Raw genomic sequence first — 22,322 nt, 5'->3', positions numbered from 1 at the left:
GAGTCCGCTATCTCCGTTCCTGATGCGGCGTCGACCGCTATCTCTGTTCCTGATGCGGCGGCGACCGCTATCTCCGTTCCTGATGCGGCAGACTCCGCTATCTCCGTTCCTGACGCGGCGGTGACCGCGCTCTCTGTTCCGGACGCGGCGGTGACCGTTCTCTCTGTTCCGGACGCGGCGGCGACCGCTATCTCCGTTCCTGATGCGGCGGCGACCACTATCTCCGTTCCTGATGCGGCAGAGTCCGCTATCTCCGTTCCTGACGCGGCGGTGACCGCGCTCTCTGTTCCGGACGCGGCGGTGACCGTTCTCTCTGTTCCGGACGCGGTGGTGACCGCTTTCTCTGTGCCGGACGCGGCGGTGACTGCTGGCGTTCCTCTGGCGGCTATGCCAGCTCACATTCCTCTGGCGGCTATGCCGGCTCGTGTTCCTCTGGCAGCGGTGCCCGCTGACGTTCCTCTGGCGACTGACGTTCCTCTGGCGGCTATGCCAGCTCACGTTCCTCTGGCCACTGGCGTTCCTCTGGCGGCGAAGCCAACTCATGTTCCTCCACTGCACGGGCCTGGCCCGCCATCCCTCCCCCTGTTTCACCAGTCCCCTGTTCCACCTCCCTCCAGACTTGTTTCGGCCTCAGGGAATGTCTGGAAGCTGTTCCGTAGGGGAGGGGTACTGTCATGACTCTGGGCTGCGGGTTTTCCCTCAGCCACCTGAGGTCGCTGTTTCCCTTCATCTTGCACTGCACTTCCCTGATTGTCTAGACCTGTCTTGTTGTCTTTGATTATGACACTCGTTTCCTCCACAGCTGTTCACTATTATCACAGTCTTTATAATCCCCACTTTCCCCCCACGCTGGTGAGTCTGCATTGTTTTCTGTGCCTTGAGTTCTGTCAGTATACTCTGTGCTTCTTAGTTCCCTGGCTTATGATCGTGTTCTTGTTTTGTTCTCTTGTATTATTTCTAGTTGTGTTGTGCCGTGTTGGCCTTTTGTTTGTGTTTGTTTGTGTTTTGTTTTATTTAATAAATCCCTCACCTGCATTTGGACCCTGACCTCATCATCTCTCAATTCGTGACAGTTACCTAGCTACAGTTGTAAGCAGCTGTGGCTACTTTTCACATTTATGATACAGATGAGCCAAATAATACAATGTGAAAAGAGTCCAGAGGGACAGGGCTAGGCGGTGGAATCACTTTAAGCTTTGGACAAAGCTATCAAAGCAAATCTGAAACAGACTGCAGAGTCTTCTTTCAAATACACAGCTGTAACAGGGCACTTTACAAAGACAAACACAGAGCTCTGCTGCTGAAAGTGAGGGCAACAATGCGAAAGTGTTAAGCTAAAGCAAACATGGCCACTTTAGAGTAGCATTAAAACAGCAATTGATGCTGCTACACAGTTAAGGTCATCATGATAATGTATTATTATGAGTATCTGTGTGTATGTTTGTTCTCTGGGCTCAGTATTGGAGGTCATGGAAGAAACAAAATGCACATGCTATCTAAAATCCATAAAACTCATTTTAGATGCATTAACAGTCAATATGTTAACTGGAGCATAGGCAAAGTACATCCTATTGAGAGAGACTCAGATGAGGTTTTCTGGCTGACTGGAGCAGTGCCATCTCCTGTAGAGAGCTGTAGAGAGCACTGTGGCATTATGGGATATAACCATGCCTCTGTAACTCTAACAGACAGCTAAGTTAAAACTATAATTATTTACAATAATTTTGCATGTCAGACCTGCAGCTATGAAATAAGATATACTGAGTTCTGTGTAGGTCTGTGGAATGATAAGCGTGTCTGTGTGTGTTACCCGTGTAATGTTGGACCAGCTGTTGAAGTGTCTCAAACTGAGCTCTAGTGGTGATGTAATATCCTCCGCTGTCCAGTTTACGGATTTTATAATGCTTCACATGGTCCCCCTTCACATCATCCCAGTCCCGGATAGACAAAGAGAAGGCACCTGCCACACAGACACAAAACAGAAGTGCTGTTGTAGTAGTGTGAAATGCAGTTGATGCTGTTTTGTAGTAAATGTTGTTAAATTTAAAGAGTTACTCCACCCCAAAATGTCATTAATCAATTACCCCCATGTCGTTCCAAACCCAGTAAAAGTTTAGTTCGTCTTTGTAACACAATTTAAGATATTTTGGGTGAAAACCATGAGGTTTGTCACTGTCCCATTGACTGCCAGGTAAATACCACTGTCAATACCCAAAAAAGTATGAAAGGCATCGTCAAAATAGTCCATCTGTCATCAGTGGTTCAATCTGAATTTGACCTGGGAGTCAATGGGCAGTGGCAAGCCTCCCTACCCTGGAAATCCAGAGGTTTCGCGAGAGCACAATTTGAATTGTCTCTGCAAGACACTCTGGCATCGAGCAATGATACAGGTTACTGCAATACGTAAGCAATTGCAGTTTTAGAAGTCATCATGAACCAAACCAACCAGCTCTAGGTGAATCACAACATTAAAAGCTTTTTTCCTTCAAATTTGAAAAAAGTATTTGAAAATCCAACCAAAAGGCAAACGTAAAAGACTGTGTACCTAATGGTTTAAATGAGGACAAGAAGTACCACATATGATATAATTGAATTAAAAACGATAAATAAATATAAAACTAATAATTTTAAGATGTTGATTATGTATATATTTATGATATATTATGTTTATAGGAAAAAGCAGTTTGAAAGTCTAGGGACACCAACTCAATTTATTTGCAGTGCTTCATGGAAGCGTGTGGCTATTCTTTACATTTTCTTTGCAGAATCATTGGTAATGTAGTTTTCTATAGTACTGTTCTAAAAAGCTTTGAATGAAGTTTTCTGCACTACAGTGGTGCAGAAACAATGTTGCTCAATTTACTGAGCAAATCAGCACAACCAGTGTTGCCCGATTATAGAAGCAATGACTTTCATGACCTATTTTATAACAGAACCATTTAGAAACCAGAATCTTTACAGGAATAAGTCATCCAACAATTAAAAAAATTATAGTCATACACTTGTTTACTTATCCACAAGACATTCCAAACCTGTGAATTTTTCTCTTGTGCAGAACGCAATAAAACATACCACAAAGAAAGTTGCTTATGGCCAAAAGTCCAAAACAACATTGGACCTCACTGACATTCACTGTATGGACAAAAAAAAAAAAACATGACTAAATGATGACAGATTATCATATGTGGGTGAACTGTCTTTTACCCAATCGTAACTGAAATCAGAATTATTAAACTCCTCATGAATAGCATCCCTAATCACAGTAGATGGTATGGTGTTGTGTAGTGCAGTAAACTTTTGTATAGCCCAGTTGACGCTGTTGGGTAATACAGTAAGTGTAGTAAGTGTACAGTAAGTAAGTTATTACCTTTAGTGGTTTCGCTCTCACGGATCAGGTAGGTTCCACGTGGGTTTCCTGTGGAAAGAAGCTGCCTTTCTGCATCCTTACGGCCCAACTTTCCAAAATACCAGCTGGGAAACAGAAAGAGGAAGAGTGTCAGAATTCCAAGTCTATTCCAAGCATATTCTTAATAATTACGCCAGGCCTGATTGGATCTGCTGAATGCATTCTTTCTGAACAGATGCCACGCTAATGCTATTCATAATGTTAAAATTAAGGGAATTTTTAGGAACATACGTAAACATATGAAATCACAGAATGCAGAATACAGCTGCATATGTAAAGATGTAGTCTGAGGGGCCTTACAAATAACATCAGAAAAATCTTAAAACATCTGCAAACTTGCATCACTCAAACATCTCCTTCTGGTTAAAGTTACACATGTTAGATTAAGCCAGCAGCTGACATCAGTCTGGCTTTTGAAAATTAAATGGGAAAAAATCTGACATCATTAATACATAGTTTAACTTGGGAGATCACCGGAGAACACCACAATTAAAAGATCTGCTCTGTTTTAAATAAGTGTCTGGCAGATTGAAACAAACTTAAAACTGTGCAAGTGTATTTTTTATGTTTTTGTGTTAAAATGTTTCCTTGACAATTAATTTGTAGGTTCCTGAAGAATAGTTTTCAGTTTGGTCTGACATGTCAACATTTGGCCCAACCAGTGGTGGTCTCTGACAATGGGATGACATGTTTGTTAAAGCAACAAAACAATAATAATTTTTTTTTTACTATTTAATATACACAACAGAATCAGGATGCAGCCAAAATTTCAATCCAAATCATTCCAACAAGAATCAGCACACCTGTGGGCGAAAATGTTCCCAGTGCAGATTTCGCTCATTTTCACTGGTCACGTAAATTTGCTACACTGACCAATAGAAAGCTGCTTGATGTGAAAGTGATTTCTGTTGGAGCAATGTTTTAAACATCTCTATAGTACTGACAATAGGCAATAGACCCCTTTCCTATTAAATTTTGCTGCAATTTCTAATTTGCACACAATCAGGCTTCAAATATAGTTGAGCTTGGGACAATGGTAATACAGGGGTCAGTTTTTGGGAAGTGTCTTTGTAATTTGTCCCTAATAACAACACAAATGTTGCCTAGCAATAACAGTCAAGAACCTCCCTGTACTGCAATTGTATCTGGATTCATTTAGAGTGGGCCGAAGTTTGTCAAGCATCCTGCAGAGAGGTCTATGGGTTAAAGTAGGAGTGATTAGAATTACATCACTTTACCCCCACCCTTAACACAAGCAGTTAGTTTAGACTAACACACACACACAAATCATCCAATACTTACTCCTCAGCTTGGATTGAGTCCACGGGGGCGACATAATTGCTGGGAATGTAGCCGGTTCCTCCTGTAGTGAGAGATCGGGCGTCCCACCAATCACCCTCACTGACACAAACAGACAAAGACAGACAAAAAAAAGCACATGTTTTCTTCATGTCATGGTAGAACATTTTTAGCAGACTTAGTAGACTTGTCCATGCATCTGTCCATCTGTATGTTCATCCATCTGTTCATCCAATACATCAATTCATTCATCTTTCCTTTCATTCATCCATCCAGCAACCATTAATATGTTTGTTCATTCATCTTCAGTATGTTCTCACTACAATGTAAAACTCAACACAGCCTATCCATACTCTTACCTCTTCACACACACAGAAACAAGGTGTTGTGTGAAAGACTGAAAGGTCAGAGGCAGTTGTCACTAGTGTTTCTTTCATTTTTTGTTTAGATGGACCAGTAAACAAAAACACCACATGAGAGAGTGATCATTGCTGGCCTTTTTAGGTAGTACAGACAGAGATTGTCTGTGTTTTGGAATACTATTGCTCTTTTTCTTTAATGTTTTCACTGCATATTGTCATTGTCTTGCATCTGTCTTCTACAAAACGTTCAATGCAAACTCACAACAAGTAAACAACCACGTCCACAACACATACACACTTTCACAAAGTGGAAAAACAATCTGCCTACAGCTGATCTGTACTTCTGTGAATGTCCCATTTATTCGATAACGCTCTACTCTCTCTTTAGCATGCCCTTCATGTAATACCCCTCTCCACTAACCAATCTCTTCCTCTCTCAAATAGCCTGTCCTCTTCACACAAAATATAATTTCCTAGAAAAGCCTCTCTCATCTCTCATCTCTCCCAATCATTGTGTCCACTTCCACACACACACACACACACACACACACACACACACACACACACACACACACACACACACACTTGTGCACTTATTATAATAATAGCATCGCTTGAGAAGACTGGGCGGTGCAAGTTATATTCCCACCAGCAGAGGGCGATCTATTGTTAAACACTTTGGCAATGTACTAAATGGAATACAGGCTTACTAACTTGCTAGATTCAAAAGTTAAAGGGGGAAATCATAAAAACTGCTTTATGCGTAGATTTACTCAAGTATGAATCAGTATGAATTGCCTATAAATAAGTTACACAACTTGTGAAAAATAAGTGCACTTTAATTGTACTGAATGTGTACTTGTATCCACCTGATTTTTCAACCCGGAAGTAAGCCGTTTTGTGTGAATGTGTGAGACTTACGGTTCACTAGCCGCTGTGAAATAATGAGAAGAACAACAAAGTACAGTAAATGGTAAAACTGTTTGCATTACAAACCATGTGTTCATAATTAATATAATACACACCAGTTTGCAATAACAAGCATCAAAACGGGCGGTTTTGCGACAGCTAAGAATAGATGGAAGCAAATGACACCGGAAGCAAGAACCACTAAATTTACAAATGGTCAAACCATTTTAATGATGTAATATTAATGAAATAAAAGGCCACTTAAGTGTACTTAAAGAAAGTACACTTACATGACTGATCTTTTCTCTCAAAGTCCATGCAAAGCAATATTAAATACTGTAAACGTTCTGAGTTTGTCACACCGCAGACAAATGTGTTACTGACAAAAAACAACAACAACAAAAACAAACAAAACGCCAAGTAAATGAAAAATAAGCTGACGCTTTTTTAGCATCATTTTAAATCTTTCATGGGTTTCAAGTGAGTATTTGCTTGCATTCATTAAACACTTGTATGTACTTGTACAAGCATCATTAAAGAAAACAAAGGCTGTAAATTATTAACTTTTTAATCAATTAAACACAATTTATTTATTCAAATGCAAAAGTGTAAAATAAGTAAGCAGGTATTACCTGTGGATATGTACAGTAGTCAACATTTGAAGTGGATCAAAACTTTTCATCAAAGTTGTCCTAAAACCAAAACAATACTCGTTCTTATTTTAGGACAACCTTGATGAACTTTTTGATTCCCTTCAAATGTTGACTACTGCGATTGAGCAAGCGAACCACTGATAATACTGTGCTCTTGTTATAGTTATAGTGTTACCATGCTCAATGCCTCCAATGCATCATCAAGACATGATTTCAAGCCCGCACAAAACTGATTAAAACTGTTTAACAGTCTAACTCCATAATTCAGTTTTAGATAGTTCACAGTCTTTGTAACGTGTTTTCAGCAATACATTTGCAATTGTTTAGAAGCAATTCTCTGAATTGCCTTTATACAGACTTTAAGTACACTTAGAAAAGTGCACTTTGTAATAATGTCAAATTATGCATTTTACTTAAGACTTTACATTTTAAATGATTGTTTTAATAATCATCTCCTATGCTTTGAAGAATTGCACTTATTTTGTTGACTATCATGCTAAAGCACATGCAAAGTACTTGCTAATAATTTTAACTAGCGATATATATATATATATATATATATATATATATATATATATTAGTATAGTATATATATTATACTAAATTGCAACATCATTACAAATGTGTAACTGCAAAAATGTTTTTTTACATTAGATACAAGTTGCAATAGAAATGCCACTGAAGATTTTAGTGTCTGGACACTCGGCATGTCACATATTCCATATTTTAAAGAGATTAGGGGTAATTACATATAAAGATGTACTCAATTCCTATTTTAATTGGTCAAACTGCACTCCTAAATTCAACTAATGTTTTAATATAAATTTAAACCATATTTTCTATGCAATCTAACAAAACATAATAGGTATCCTTTAACATTTATATTACTTGATTGGACATTCATCTAACAATATTTATTTTCAACAAGATAACTGGACACCATTTGCATACTGTCAGATCAGTCATGTAACAATGTAGCATACCGTTATGGTAACACTTTATAATAACGTTCAGTTGTAAGTCTTTTATAAGTGATTAGTTAATGATGAAATAATCATTTACAAAACATTCACAAATGATAATTAAGTGATATGCTAACAATTTGTGTATGTTTTGTTAATTAATTTACAAGTCATTTACAAATTAATTTACAAGTAATTAGTTAATGATGAACTAATTATTTACAAAACATGACTGTGTTTATAAATTATGAATAAGTGATATGTTCATTTTATTGTAAGTACTATGCTAATGATTTACCCATCTGTCATAAATTATCTGAAAAATGGCATATCATGAAATAATCAAACAGATCCTTAGTAAATGGTTAAAAATTACTAGTTAACCCCTTAACTGTCACCCCCCATTTTTTAAGTTTATCCAAACTTAAATTGTAATTCATGAACACTTTGGATCTAAGGTAGGTCTCTTTTTAAAGAAAACAATCAGCAGATTAGGGCGTTAAAACATCTTTACCCTCACCAGTCAGCACTTACATTGCAGTATTCACACTACAAAGTATTCAAAAGCTGTTGATGAATAAATAATGAATAAATCATTTACAACACTTTCTGCATCCCCTAATCTAAAGTGTAAACTACTCATCAGTTGTAAATGTTTTACAAACCGCCGGTTCCAGGTTTTGTGGGCATCAGGTGGGTATACACACTCTGTGAAAGACCTTTGAAAAATGAGTAAAACATTTACAACTGGGTTCCGGTTTGGCGATGTAAGAGGGAGCAGCAAAGACGAGGACCTCCCAGCCACACGCTTTATAACTTATTAATGCGTCTTCTTTTCTTCATTAAATTACTTTACAACATAAAATATAAGAACTACACTAAGTTTAGAAAGAGAAATGAGCAATTCAAAACAGAAGCAAAGTACTGCGCCAGCAACACGATCAGGTGCTACTCTAGCGGGAAAGCTAGCAGCTATGGCGGCTAACGATACAGCTAGCAACAAGGATACACCTGTAAAAGATAACACGGATAACTTGTCGATGAGTCGGCTAATCTCCGAACTGGCAAAACAGCGGGCCAGTTTAAAAGAAGACATGGCAAGTTTAATTCAAGATTCAATCAAGCCGTTGCAAACATCCCTTGACACGCTACGTGAGACCGTCGGTTCGTTTCAACACAGACTCACGTCTACTGAAATACTGGCCGGAGAAAATTTCGAAAGGCTCGTCGCCGCGGAAGCAACGATCAAATCCTTGAAAGCACAAAACGTATCTCTTCTTGACCAAATTGACGATCTTGAGAACAGATCTAGGAGGGCCAATCTGCGCATTATCAACATTCCGGAAGGCAGTGAAGATGGAAAAGACCCCGTCGGATTCGTGTCTGGGCTGCTGAAAGATACCATGGAGAGCGTGTTTGACAGCCCTCCCGAGCTTGAGCGTGCGCATCGTGCACTTCGTCCCAAACCTGGAGCAGGGCAACCACCAAGACCATTCATTGTCTGTTTCCACCGTTATCAGGAAAAGGAAAGGGCACTTCAGTGGGCCAGGCGACATGATGTTAAATTTAACGGTGTTTCAATACGGTTATACCAGGATACGAGCGCAGCTTTAGCGAAGAAACGCGCCGGTTTCAAAGAAGTCAAACAATCCCTCTACCAGAAAGGTATTAAGTTTCAGCTTCTGCATCCTGCCCGTCTTCGTGTGAAATTCGGTGAGGAAACTCACACTTTCGATTCACCTGAGGCTGCCGAGGCTTTTTACAAGACGCGCATTCTTTCACAGGACTAAAGACTGGCTTTGGCCATAACACACTTGTCCGCGAAGTTACAAGAAACTGTGAATAAACTTAAGTCAATGAGTGTAGTAATGACGCTATATTTTGAACTTAAAATATATACTGTGGTTTGGAACTCCTCAAGAAGGTTGAGAGGGAAAGACTGAATAATCGGGAGCCATGTAAGTTAAATAGGTTTCTGCAGCTTGTTTCAGTTGGGGAAACAAGCATAGGGAATATGTTGGGAAGTTTGTGTGTGTGTTATGTTTATCCAAAAAGTGTTGGAAAGGTTTTGTTTTATGTTATGCTCTTAGAAGAACTTAACAATGAGGAATCATATATGTTGCTGGTGACATCTTTGTTCTGTGATTGCCTAGTTAAATTTATATATGCCCATGTCTGATACGGCCGATTTAACAAAACTTTCTGGGGGATCAAAAGTTAGATTTGTTAGTTGGAATGTTAAAGGCCTAAATGGCCCAACTAAAAGAGGCAGAATTTTTGCATATTTAAAAAAATTAAAATCTGAAATAATATATTTACAAGAAACCCACCTGCGCATTAGAGATCATCTTAGACTTAGGAAAGCATGGGTGGGGCAAATTTTTCATTCTAGTTTTAACTCTAAAACAAGGGGCACTGCCATTTTGATACACAAAAACATCCAATTTACTGCCTCTGCTATTATTGCAGATCCTCAGGGAAGATATGTTATAGTCTCTGGGATGTTATATCAAGTCCCTGTCCTATTAGTTAACGTGTATGCCCCTAACTGGGATGATGTGAGTTTTATTAACAAGCTTGTTTCTTTACTGCCAGACCTAAACACCCATCTCATGATTTTTGGTGGTGACATAAATTGTGTACTGGATCCATCTCTTGACCGCTCTAATCCCAAATCTTTATCCCGCTCCAAGATGGCCCAAGCTCTATCTACATTCATAGATCAAGTGGGGGCCGTTGATCCTTGGCGATTTCTGTTTCCACAGAGTAGAGTATATTCCTATTTCTCACAAGTTCATCACTCCTATTCAAGAATCGATTATTTCTTTATAGATAAATCTCTCCTTCCTTCCATAGGGCAAATTGAATATTTACCTATTGTGGAATCAGACCACGCTCCTGTGCAATTAGATATTATTTGCAATTTGAGGTATAATGAACGGCCTTTGTGGAGACTAAATACGTCCTTGCTATCAGATCCAGCATTTTGTACATTCGTAACCACAGCTATAGACAATTTTCTACTACACAACAGGTCAGAGTCTATTTCAGCTTCTACACTATGGGAGACACTTAAAGTAGTTATCAGGGGAGAAATAATTTCATATACGTCAGCCCTAAATAAAAAGCATAAAAAAAAACTAGATGATTTGATCGATTCTATTAAAAGATTAGATAGCCTATACTCCATGTCTCCCTCACCTGAACTTTACAAGGAAAGGTTAAACCTTCAAGTTCAGTATAATCTTCTATCAACAAATAAAACTGAATGGTGTTTGTTACGTTCTAGAGGATATGTATACGAACACGGAGAAAAAGCAGGGCGTCTTTTAGCACACCAATTAAAATCTAAAGCTGCTTCTCAACTTATACCTCAAATTTGCAACAGTGATAATGACTTAATAGTTAACCCAATTGAAATTAATAATACTTTTAAGAACTACTTTTTAAATTTGTATACTACTGAAAGCCCTGAATCCATCTCTGAAATGTTGGAATTTTTAGACAATTTAGATATACCCACCCTGAATTCTGTGCAGAAAACCTATTTGGAGAAACCTATACAAAAAGAGAAACCTATACAAAAAGAAGAAATTTTAAGTGCAATTACATCTATGCAGAACAAAAAAACTCCCGGTCCTGATGGCTACCCAATAGACTTTTTTAAAAAATTTGCAGATAAATTAGCCCCTATTCTTCTTGATTTGTTTCACGATTCTTTGGAAAAGGGTAGCTTGCCACAAAGCTTGAATATAGCAAACATTATTCTTTTGTTAAAGCCTGATAAGGATCCTTTGAAATGTAATTCCTACAGACCAATCTCTCTCTTAAATTCTGATATTAAAATCTTGGCAAAAATCCTTGCTTTACGATTAGATACAGTAATAGAGAATTTGATTTCAAAGGACCAAACAGGTTTTGTCAGTGGTCGTCATTCTTTTAGTAATATCCGGAGATTGCTAGGGGTAATCCATTCATCTAAACTTTCACAGGACCCTGTTCCTCAGGTAGTCGTTTCGTTAGACGCTGAAAAAGCGTTCGACAGGGTGGAGTGGAAATACTTATTCTCTGTGTTGGAAAGATTTGGCTTTGGAACACAGTTTATTTCACTGATTAAGTTATTATATTTTTCCCCTAAGGCATCGGTAATTACAAATGGAGTGCGTTCAGAGTCTTTTCCACTATCAAGAGGTACGAGACCCTTACTTTTCACTTTAGCCATCGAGCCCCTATCAATAGCATTAAGATGCTCACAGCATTTTACTGGCATTAATAGTCGGGGCATAGAACATAGAGTATCCTTATATGCTGATGACATGCTGTTGTACCTTTCAGATCCGGTTTTAAGTATTCCACAGGTAGTAAGGATATTGAAACAATTTGGCACCTTCTCAGGCTATAAATTGAATTTTTCAAAAAGTATTTGTTTTCCAATAAACAATAACGCCCTCTATATTTCAAATAGTGATATACCTTTTCAGTTGTCTTTATCAGGTTTTAAATATTTAGGGATAAATATCACACAGGGATTCCCTAACCTTTACAAAAAGAATATTGCTCCTTTAATTGACAAGTTAAAACTAGACCTCAAAAAATGGAATTTGCTGTTTTTATCACTTGCAGGTAGAATTAATTGTGTAAAAATGAACATTTTACCAAGGTTCTTATACTTGTTTCAATGTATCCCAGTTTTTCTACCTAAATCCTTTTTCCAGAATTTAGATAGTCTGATCTCATCATTTATATGGGGGGGAAAAGCACCAAGGATTCGGAAGGAGTTTCTCCAAAGACAAAAATCTCAAGGTGGTTTAGCACTTCCTAATTTTAGGTATTATTATTGGGCTGCAAATATCTCAAAAGTACTGTATTGGCTTCAGAACCCCAAAGATGTCTGGTGTATTTCAGAGGCAAATTCCTGTAGCTCATCATCCCTTCCAGCTTTAGCTCTATCTAAACTGCCCCTTTGTATTTCATCATATACTCAATGTCCAGTTGTAGTAAATACCCTCAAGATTTGGTTTCAATTTAGACAATGTTTTGGTTTTAAAGACTTCTCCATAGCCAGCCCTATATGCAAAAATCACATATTTCTTCCAACTCAACTGGACTCAGTCTTCAGTCAGTGGCAAAAGTTGGGTCTCGCCAAATTTAGTGATCTGTTCATTGAGGACGTTTTTGCCCCATTTTCAACTCTCTCTTCAAAATATAATCTGCCAAAATCACACTTGTTCAGATATTTTCAAGTACGTCATCTAATCCAAAAACATTGTTCTACATATCCCTCTATTCCTCCTAGTACAGGATTGGATAAAGTTTTAAATATTCCCTTACATTTGAAGGGAGTAATTTCTAATATATATAATAATTTAATGTCAATTAAAAATATTAACCTAGACAAAATCCATGCAGAATGGTCAAAGGATTTGGGAGTGGATATATCAGAAGAAATCTGGAATGCTGGATTACTTAAGGTGAACGATACAACCTCTTGTACTCGCTTAGGTTTAATTCAGTTCAAGGTCCTCCACAGACTTCATTACAGTAAGGTTAGATTATCTAAGATATACACAAATGTTACTGATACATGTGAGAGATGTCATTCTGCTAAAGCAGATTTGGCTCATATGTTTTGGACTTGCCCCAGACTGTTTAATTACTGGACAACTATATTTAAAATTTTGTCTGAGGCATTTACTAAGGACATTACGCCTAGTTTTGAAATGGCTGTTTTTGGAGTACCTGAGCAAGGTACAGTAATGTCCAAAAATTGTCAGGATGCTTACGCTTTTGCGTGCCTGCTGGCTAAGAGAAGAATATTGCTTGGTTGGAAATCAAGTAAACCACCTTTAGTTTCCCTCTGGCTTAGTGATGTGATGCTGTTTTTGAAATTGGAAAAGATAAAATATTCTCTTAGAGGATCAACTAAACGTTTTTATATGATATGGTCTCCATTGTTGTCATATTTTGAAAAGGATGCAACTCTCCCCCCAAACTAAAACTAAAATTACTAGTGTAACTAAAAAGGCCTGTACGCACTGTAATGGTTACACTCATTCAGACATAAAGGGCTAATAATATTGTCAAGTATTTCCTCATTGTTTGTAATATTGTCAAGTATTTCCTCATTGTTTGTAATATCATAACTTTGAATTATTATTATTATTATTATTATTATTTTTTTTTTTTTTTTTTTTTTGGTTATGTCTTTGTGTTCTCCGGGGTGGGTTGTGGGAAAGGGGGAAAATTGTAAAAAAAGAGAGGAGCCTTGTTAAAAATCTTTGTATGTAAAATGCTACTTTGTTATTCCTTCAATAAAAAAAAAAAAAAAAAAAAAGTGTAACATTTATTTACACTATATATATATATATATATATATATATATATATATATATATATATATATACACAACAGTTCTTTCTGGTTCTCGAATCTGATTGGCTGATAAGAGTGCGATAGTAGAGCAATATCAGAACTCCAACAGACGTTTTACACTTTGTAACTGTATCACTCCACTTGAAGTATATTAATGTTACGACAAAGATAATGCTTTTCTTAGCAGATATTCAAACTAATGTTTATTTTGAATACAAGACTGAACCGAAGGATAAATTCTGGATTAGATGGAGGTACGTTAATCACAACCGCCCAGTCCATCGCTCTCTCATAATAGATAATACAGTGAGCTTTAATACAGTATTACAATAAGCTTTCAGTGAAGTAACTCATTGTTCCTTCATTGCTAGTTCTAAAGTGACATTTTCTAATTAGTAGCAGAGGCTTGGACTCAGCTGTTAAACTGTCAACTATAGATTTAAATTTGTGGCGGAAGGACGTAGTTCTGTACAAAAGAGTGCTTTTAAAGACACTCTGTTGTTATTTTATATATGTATTTATACACTTGTGCCATTAAACTCAAATCTGATTGGCCGAGAGGAGTGTGATATTCTAGTGATGTCCAACCATTTCACTGTATGTACCACTCCGCTTGTGGTATTTTTCTTACATTGAATGTCATGGCGGACTCCCAAATCGACTATACTTTTATAAATAATACTTTTTTTTTCTGTCACAGAATGTATGTTTATGATTTTTTAGGCTCATGAACCTGCCAAGAGCAGCCTCACCTCGGCCAGATCTTTTGGAACTTGCCACTGGCTCTGATGTCTCTATAGTAGTTAAACATGAGATATAATTGATTTTGGGAAAATCTTTGGGCGGATTAATCTATAATTTGTTCCAGAGAAGTTTGGCTGAGGGCCAAATTTTTATCATGTTACATTTTATGTAAATTTAATGCTGTATATTAGAGGGCTGCCTTTGTATTTTTTGACTGAATTGCCTAGCAACTTTTATAATAGCTGTTGTTGTTTATTACACATTATTATACAATAAATATTATTTTATGTAAATAATAGTAGTATTTAATAACAGTAATTAGTATTGAGAAATGGTTTGTGTTCGTGACTTTAGTTACATTATTCCACCATTAAATGGCAACAAGTTTTTTTTTTTTTTATGAGTGAGTCAGCAGTAAAGACTTTTTATATTGAAAGAGACTGAAACACTGCTGTAAACAAGAAAGTTATTTTTACTTTCAACAACATCTTGTAGAACGCAGCCAGCAATTGCAATAAAATCACCCTTAACAGATGAAAGGATAGTATGACAAAGATATTGCTTTCCTCAGCGGATATTTAAACAAATGTTTTATTGTGAATATGAGATTGAGCTGAAAAATGAACGCTATATCAGATGCAGGTAATAACACTTGCTCAAGCCCATCTCTCTACATATACCAATACTCTACATAATACAGTGAGCTTTTAATACAGTAAAACAATAAGATTTCAATGAAGCAACTCAACGTTCCTTTGTTTACTAGCTCTAAAGTGACGTTTTTGAATTAGCAATGGAGGTTTAGGCTTAGCTGTTAAACTGTAAATTTGCGATCTGGGGGAAGGACGCAGAGGGTTTTAAGGGTTTCCTATTTCTTATTTTCTTCTGTGCAAAACTACTTCCTTCTGCCACAGATTAAAATCTCAAGTTGACAGTTGAACACCTGAGCCCAAACCAGTGTTACTAATTCGAAAATGTCACTTTAGATATTGCTCATAAATACTACTGCAAAATATTACAGAAATAAATCATTAATATAAAAAAAATATCTAGGTTCTCAAACTTGCTAAATAAAACAACACCACTAGACTAACATGCAATGAATCACTAACTTGTTAAACATTCTCTTCTTATCTCGCCTAGGGAAAAGTGAGCTAGGACTGCTGCCGGTGCCCCGTCAAAACATTGGTGCATGACGCTCCTGCTTAAAGATGCTAAAAATATTCTTCTATGCCCATTCTCCTTGATATTTTCCACCTGCAGATAATGTGTTTATTCGTGCCCTTTTCTAAAGCACACACCACAGCAGAACGGTAAGCCTCAAAGAGCTGCAGGCCAAAATGGGCACCCAACAACACACGCACACATTTGAAGGCGCCCTCTCGCTGTCCAGTGATTGGTAAAGCTCGTTGGTTTGATTAGCGTGTCTCACAGATTAATTAGTGATGAATGGAAATGAGCTGTGAAAAATGGCATCGTTGTTTGCAGAGGAAGGAGGAAGCAGCGTGGGTGGCAGCGATGGATCTGATGGGCCAGTGAGGGATGAAGCCTCCATGTTTAAACCAATTTTAAACTTCCGGTGCTCACAGTAATGGTCTGTATGGAGCTTCTCCAAGTCAAGGCAAATTAAAGATCAGCATTTGTTCAGCCACTGAGCACTGGGAATTCTTAGAGGTCAGAATATAAGCACTAAAACAGCATACTGAATTGTTAAAGGGTGGCTAACTGACAATGAAATGTTAATCACGGCATTGCTGTTTCAATCGGCAGGTTAATTGCACTGTTGTTAAATTATATTTCAATAAGCACATGGGTGTAAAACATTTCCTCCTGTTTTCATTCCATTATGGTCATATATTCACAGCAGCTCGGAGCAGCCAAGGCTGGAGGTTTGGTTTAAATCAATCAAACTATGCAGATGCACCAATTTAGTCCGCACAGTGAAATTGCCTGTTACTGCTGATTTGTTTTTCTTGTTTAGAAGTATGAAAGCACTGTTCACTATTATTTGTGGTATTGTTATTATTAATAATATTGAAATGTTTAATATAGTTACTGTTTACTTTAGAAGAGAGAGAAATGAATGTATTTTTAATGTGTTGCTAGCATCTTAAAGAATGCATAGAAGACACTTGAGTATATTCTCCTCTCAGCAACGCCGAGGTGTGCCTACAATCTGTCAGAGCAAATGCGTCAAGCAGTTTCATTGGAACAGACAGTGTTGGGGTGAGAGATGGAGAAGTATGTGCGGGCTATTTTTACAGTATTTCTGATCAAATACGTAGTCAGTGTAAGCAATTTCTTTCAAATATCTATATACACTACCAGTCAAAAGTTTTTGAACAGTAAGATGTTTAATGCTTTTTAAAGACGTCTCTTCTGCTCACCTGCATTTATTTAATCCAAAGTACAGCTAAACTGTAAAATGTTGAAATATTTTTTTAATATTTAAAATAACCATTTTCTATTTGAAAACATTTTAAAATATAATTTATTCCTGTGATTTCAAAGCTGAATTTTTAGCATCATTACTCCAGTCACATGATCCTTCAGAAATCACTCTAATATTCTGATTTGCTGCTCAAAAAACATTTATTATTATTATGTTGAAAACAGATGAGTAGATTTTTTTCAGGTTTCTTTGATGAATGGGAAGTTCAAAACAGCATTTATCTCTTTTGTAACATTATAAATGTTTTTATTATTACTTTTGATCAATTTAAAGCATCCTTGCCAAATAAAATTATTAATTTGTATAATGTCTTATATACTGACTCCAAGCTTTTGAAGGGTATAGTGTATAATGTTACAAAAGCTTTTTATTTAGCATATTAGAATGATTTCTGAAGGATCATGTCACACTGAAGACTAGAGTAATGGAAGGTATCATCACAAAACCAAAGCTTTGCTGTACTTTAGATTAAATAAATGCAGTCGTGCAGACTTATTTAAAAAAAAAAAGTTAAAAAATCATACTGTTCAAGTGGTGTGTATATTAGGTGTTTATTAAGGCTGTGAAAATAAATCGATGCATTACGAATCAAGAAATGATTCTGCATCGATTCTGAGATTTTACGAATTGACTCTCGAATCGATTCTGAGCTTAGTTTACTTACTTACAGACTCCAAAGTTTTGAACGATAGTGTTTATTTATTTTTAAAGATTACGCAGTAGTCTCTTACTTTGGCAGATACATATCTTTACTTTCTATATACCAAACCTACACTCAGTATCGATTAAACAAACTGATATTGTGACCTCTGACCCTCTCTATCTTATACTTCTCTTGTGTATGTTAAAATTGTGAGGCAAAGTACAACCTTCTAAATCTGAAATCCTTCTTTCTGTTCAAACAAAACAATTAACACATAGGATGACTACTATGTTTTCAAGTTCATTCAGGTATGGTATCATTAAGGCAAGATAAGACGAGTTAATTGTGTGTCTGTTAATTGCCTCTTGCCAAGACTTAATTCTCTGCTTTGCATATTAGCTTGAGTTTGTTTTTTTTTTCTCTAGTCAGACCAATATTGTTAACAGTAGACGCCAACACTAAAACCTTTTTTAATAGTTGCCTTGCTGTAGGGATTAAGACGGTTCGCTTGCAAAATCCTAAAATGCCCCTCAAACCCCTAGATATAATCCAAATTTAGCACTTGATGTCTTTCAAACCCCTCAGGACTCAAAAGAACAACTTTGATCCCTCATCCAAGGCTCAAAAAATCTAAACACACCGCCGAACATGTCTGATAAAGGTTTCTGACATTTAAGAGCTACAAAATGTTCATGAATCATTTTTATTGAGCTCTTAAAACCAATTCAATTCTAGCTGTGAATGTCCATAGAAAAAAAAAAGAAAAGATAGACAGTCTCAACATGTTCAGTGTGAGGGAGTGAAATATATCTGGCTGTAACACATATTCAAAGCATTTAATTTACAATACTGTACTGGACAGCCGTTTATCAGCTCTCACAGTTTGTCTTTCAGTTATGCCGGCATGAAGTCACAGCGTAATGAAATAATCCACCGTGCAATTAATCTCTTTACGACAGCGGCCACTAATTAACCGAAATCAACCAGATTAACTTATGCCTTGTAGGGTTACTTTCCACTTTAATCTGGACCGGAGCCGATTTAATTCTCTACATCAGTGTCCAGTAACAGAGCCTTTTTACCAGCAGCTGAAGTTGTTTCAGTTATTTTCAGCAGCAGTATGACTGAACACGGGCCTGACAGAGTCTCCAAGTGAATAATACAATGAGAATCTATTCTGGTCTGGTATTAGAGAACCCAGAAACCAAGAGTGAAGGACAAATAATTAGGTCACATAGGAAACAAAAAACAGAGCCGTTTGAAAGGCAGACACTGTCCAGCTAAATAAATGAGGCCACTTGACCATTACAAGTCAAAGTAAAATGCATTACTTGTCTGCTATTCATCGGTTTTTATTTCTCCTATGCTTGACTTCTACTATGCCTGGCTACAATCAACATCAAAACGAAAGGGGTTAAAGGTCAAGTATGGCTCACTTCGCCACTGCTGCTATGTTATAACTACACTATTTGTGTCAAAAAGCATCTTTCTCTATTGATGGCTATTCAAAAGTAGCTGTAAGTGAATTTTCTGACCAAAAAAAAAACTTGCTGCAAGGAACATAAATTATAAATATTTTATAGTAGATGTTTTATATAATATTTATGGGCTTTTGTGCTTCACTTTGAAAGCTCGCCAATTATTATTATACAATTAGTGTTAATCACATTATGAGTACCTGTACATTTTTTAGTGTGAATAAATGGCATTTTTGTCTATTTAAACCCATTCCAACAATGACTGTATGATATTAAGATCCATTTGTTCCACACTGAAGACAACTGAGGGACAATTACTGATGCTTCAGAAGAAAACACAATGCATTAAGAGCCGGGGGTGAAAACTTTTGAATTTGAAGAACAGGGTAAATTTAACTTATTTTATCTTCTGGAAAACATGTAAGTATCTTCTGTAGCTTCTTAAGGGCAGTACTAAATGGAAAAAATATACTTATCCAAAATAAGAAAAATGTATACATCTCCATTCTGTTCAAAAGTTTTCACCCCCAGCTCTTAATGCATGGTTTTTCCTTCTGGAGCATCAATGAGCGTTTGAACCTTCTGTAATAGTTGCATATCAGTCCCTCAGTTGTCCTCAGTATGAAAAGATGGATTTCAAAATTATACAGTCATTGTTGGAAAGGGTTCAAATACACAAAAATGCTGGAAAACCCAATAATTTGTGGGACTGGACGGATTTTTCTGAAGAATAGTGGGCAGTTTAAATGTTCAGGACAAACATGGGACTCATAAAGAACAACCACTTAATAATAATAATATTATTAATAAAAAAATCAGGTAACAACACAGTATTAAGAATCAAGCGTATGTAACCTTTTTGAATGGGATCTTTTATAAATTCAACTATTATTTTCGTTTGTGTACTATATGTAAATGGCTTTTATTTTAGTATCTTGTCAGTACTAAATAAAAACTAACATGCATTTTGTATGATCCCTCTTTTTTTATATAATTAACATTTTGCAGATTCTGCAAGGTGTATGTACATTTTTGACCTCAACTGTATATACATGAAACAACATGAGGATGACAGACATTTCTTTTTTTAGCTGAACTATCCCTTTAAACTCCACATCTTCTTAATTCAAACTGAATCTTGAAGAGCACTGTGGGACACTTTTCGCAGTGGCATACCGCAAATAATTCATGAATAGGTGAAATCTGAATTAATTTCTGTGAGAGATCACCACATCCTGAAGAGACTGACAGATTAGTTGCACTTCACAACTCCTAACAAGAAATCTTCTTGAGAGTTTTGTTTAAAAAAATACAGTTCACAACCCCTGGATTCTGAAATAAATATTTTAAAGCATGATATCGAGACAGACTCTTCTTTTAAAGTGAAATGTTCGCAGTTGGCAAATGTCTGGATATTGTCGGGAAGACTACAACACACACACTCCGCTGCCTCTGCAGTGCTGTAGTGTCACTCTTTGCTAATGGAAAGCACACCAGGCAAATGAGATCACGACTTCCTGCAAATGAGGTGTGCAGTAGAGAACAGCAGTCTGCTTTAAAGAGCACCGCACAAACAAGAACAACACACACACTCTATCAATACATACCACTGCATGCGTCCACACACACACACACACACACACATACACACACCATTTTCAGGCAGACGGGGCTGTAGGGTCTTCAGTGAGAGTAAACAATGCTTTTAATTAAAGTTTCAGCATGAGTGGCCCCACTAGTCTTCCCTGACCACCACACCTTGTGCTTTTCATCTCTGTCTGAGCTTCTGCCCTGATATGTATTTGTTTGTTTATTTATTTTTCTTTTCAGATAAAAGACACAGTTCAGTGCTGCTGTTGAAATGCAGTACTGTGTGCATGCCATAGATGTGGCTTGTGACCAGATGAACCGACGAAGGAGTACACGCACAGCGGAAGGAGTAACAGCTGCTGAAACCGCCTCTGTGATGAGAATCTGATTTAATATCCAGATCACAAATCCTTAATTATGTCTTATCTCATGATCGCTGAGCACATTGCGATGACTAAGAGAAACGATGAACAGAGAGGAAAAAATAAGAGAGATTTGAAGGTTTCGCCATTTGTGGTGACACAAATGATGCTAGTTTAAACATCATGAAGCTTTTCAGTATTGTAGAGATTTTATTGATTAGGTAGCATGGTAGTATTGTCAAATGCTGTGTTATATTTTAAATGAATATTTAAACTTAACGTAACGAAACTAGCGACAGTATTCTTCGGTATTGTGAATCTATCAGATCTTTTCCAGATCTATCAGTCTGGAAAAGGTTATAAAGCCATTTCTAAAGCTTTGGGACTTTAGCGAACCACAGTGAGAGCCATTATCCACAAATGGCGAAAGCATGCAACAGTGGTGAACCTTCCCAGGAGTGGGCGGCCTACCAAAATTACCCCAAGAGCGCAGCGACGACTCATCCAGGAGGTCACAAAAGACCCCACAACAACATCCAAAGAACTGCAGGCCTCTCTTGCCTCAGTTAAGGTCAGTGTTGATGACTACACCATAAGAAAGAGACTGGGCAAAAATGGCCTGCATGGCAGAGTTCCAAGACGAAAACCGCTGCTAAGCAAAAAGAACATAAAGGCTCGTTTCAGTTTTGCCAGAAAACATCTTGATGATCCCCAAGACTTTTGAGAAAATAGTCTGTGGACTGACGAGACAAAAGTTGAACTTTTTGGAAGGTGTGTGTCCCATTACATCTGGCGTAAAAGTAACACAGCATTTCAGAAAAAGAACATCATACCAACAGTAAAATGTGGTGGTGGTAGTGTGATGGTCTGGGGCTGTTTTGCTGCTTCTGGACCTGGAAGACTTGCTGTGATAAATGGAACCATGAATTCTGCTGTCTACCAAAAAATCCTGAAGGACAATGTCCGGCCATCTGTTCATGACCTCAAGCTGAAGTGAACTTGGGTTCTGCAGCAGGACAATGATCCAAAACACACCAGCAAATCCATCTCTGAATGACTGAAGAAAATTAAAATGAAGACTTTGGAGTGG

At 37.2% G+C, this 22,322-nt stretch overlaps 1 protein-coding gene across 1 annotated transcript; it reads right to left on the bottom strand.

Moving 5' to 3' along the window:
- Positions 1-1,704: 1,704 nt before the first annotated feature.
- LOC141316999 (tyrosine-protein kinase fynb-like) lies at positions 1,705-4,957 on the bottom strand. The gene is made up of 4 exons (XM_073832867.1): positions 4,944-4,957; positions 4,709-4,807; positions 3,368-3,471; positions 1,705-1,960 (listed from the first exon to the last, which is right to left on the bottom strand). The coding sequence occupies exons 1-4, from the start codon at positions 4,955-4,957 to the stop codon at positions 1,710-1,712; spliced, it is 468 nt and encodes a 155-aa protein (XP_073688968.1). The 3' UTR covers positions 1,705-1,709.
- Between the last annotated feature and the right edge of the window lie 17,365 nt (positions 4,958-22,322).

The sequence above is a fragment of the Garra rufa genome, unplaced genomic scaffold (genome assembly GCF_049309525.1).
Source record: "Garra rufa unplaced genomic scaffold, GarRuf1.0 hap1_unplaced_220, whole genome shotgun sequence".
Lineage (NCBI taxonomy): Eukaryota > Metazoa > Chordata > Actinopteri > Cypriniformes > Cyprinidae > Garra > Garra rufa.
Note: the sequence above shows the minus strand (reverse complement) of the source record. Positions and strands in the feature narration are given on the sequence as shown.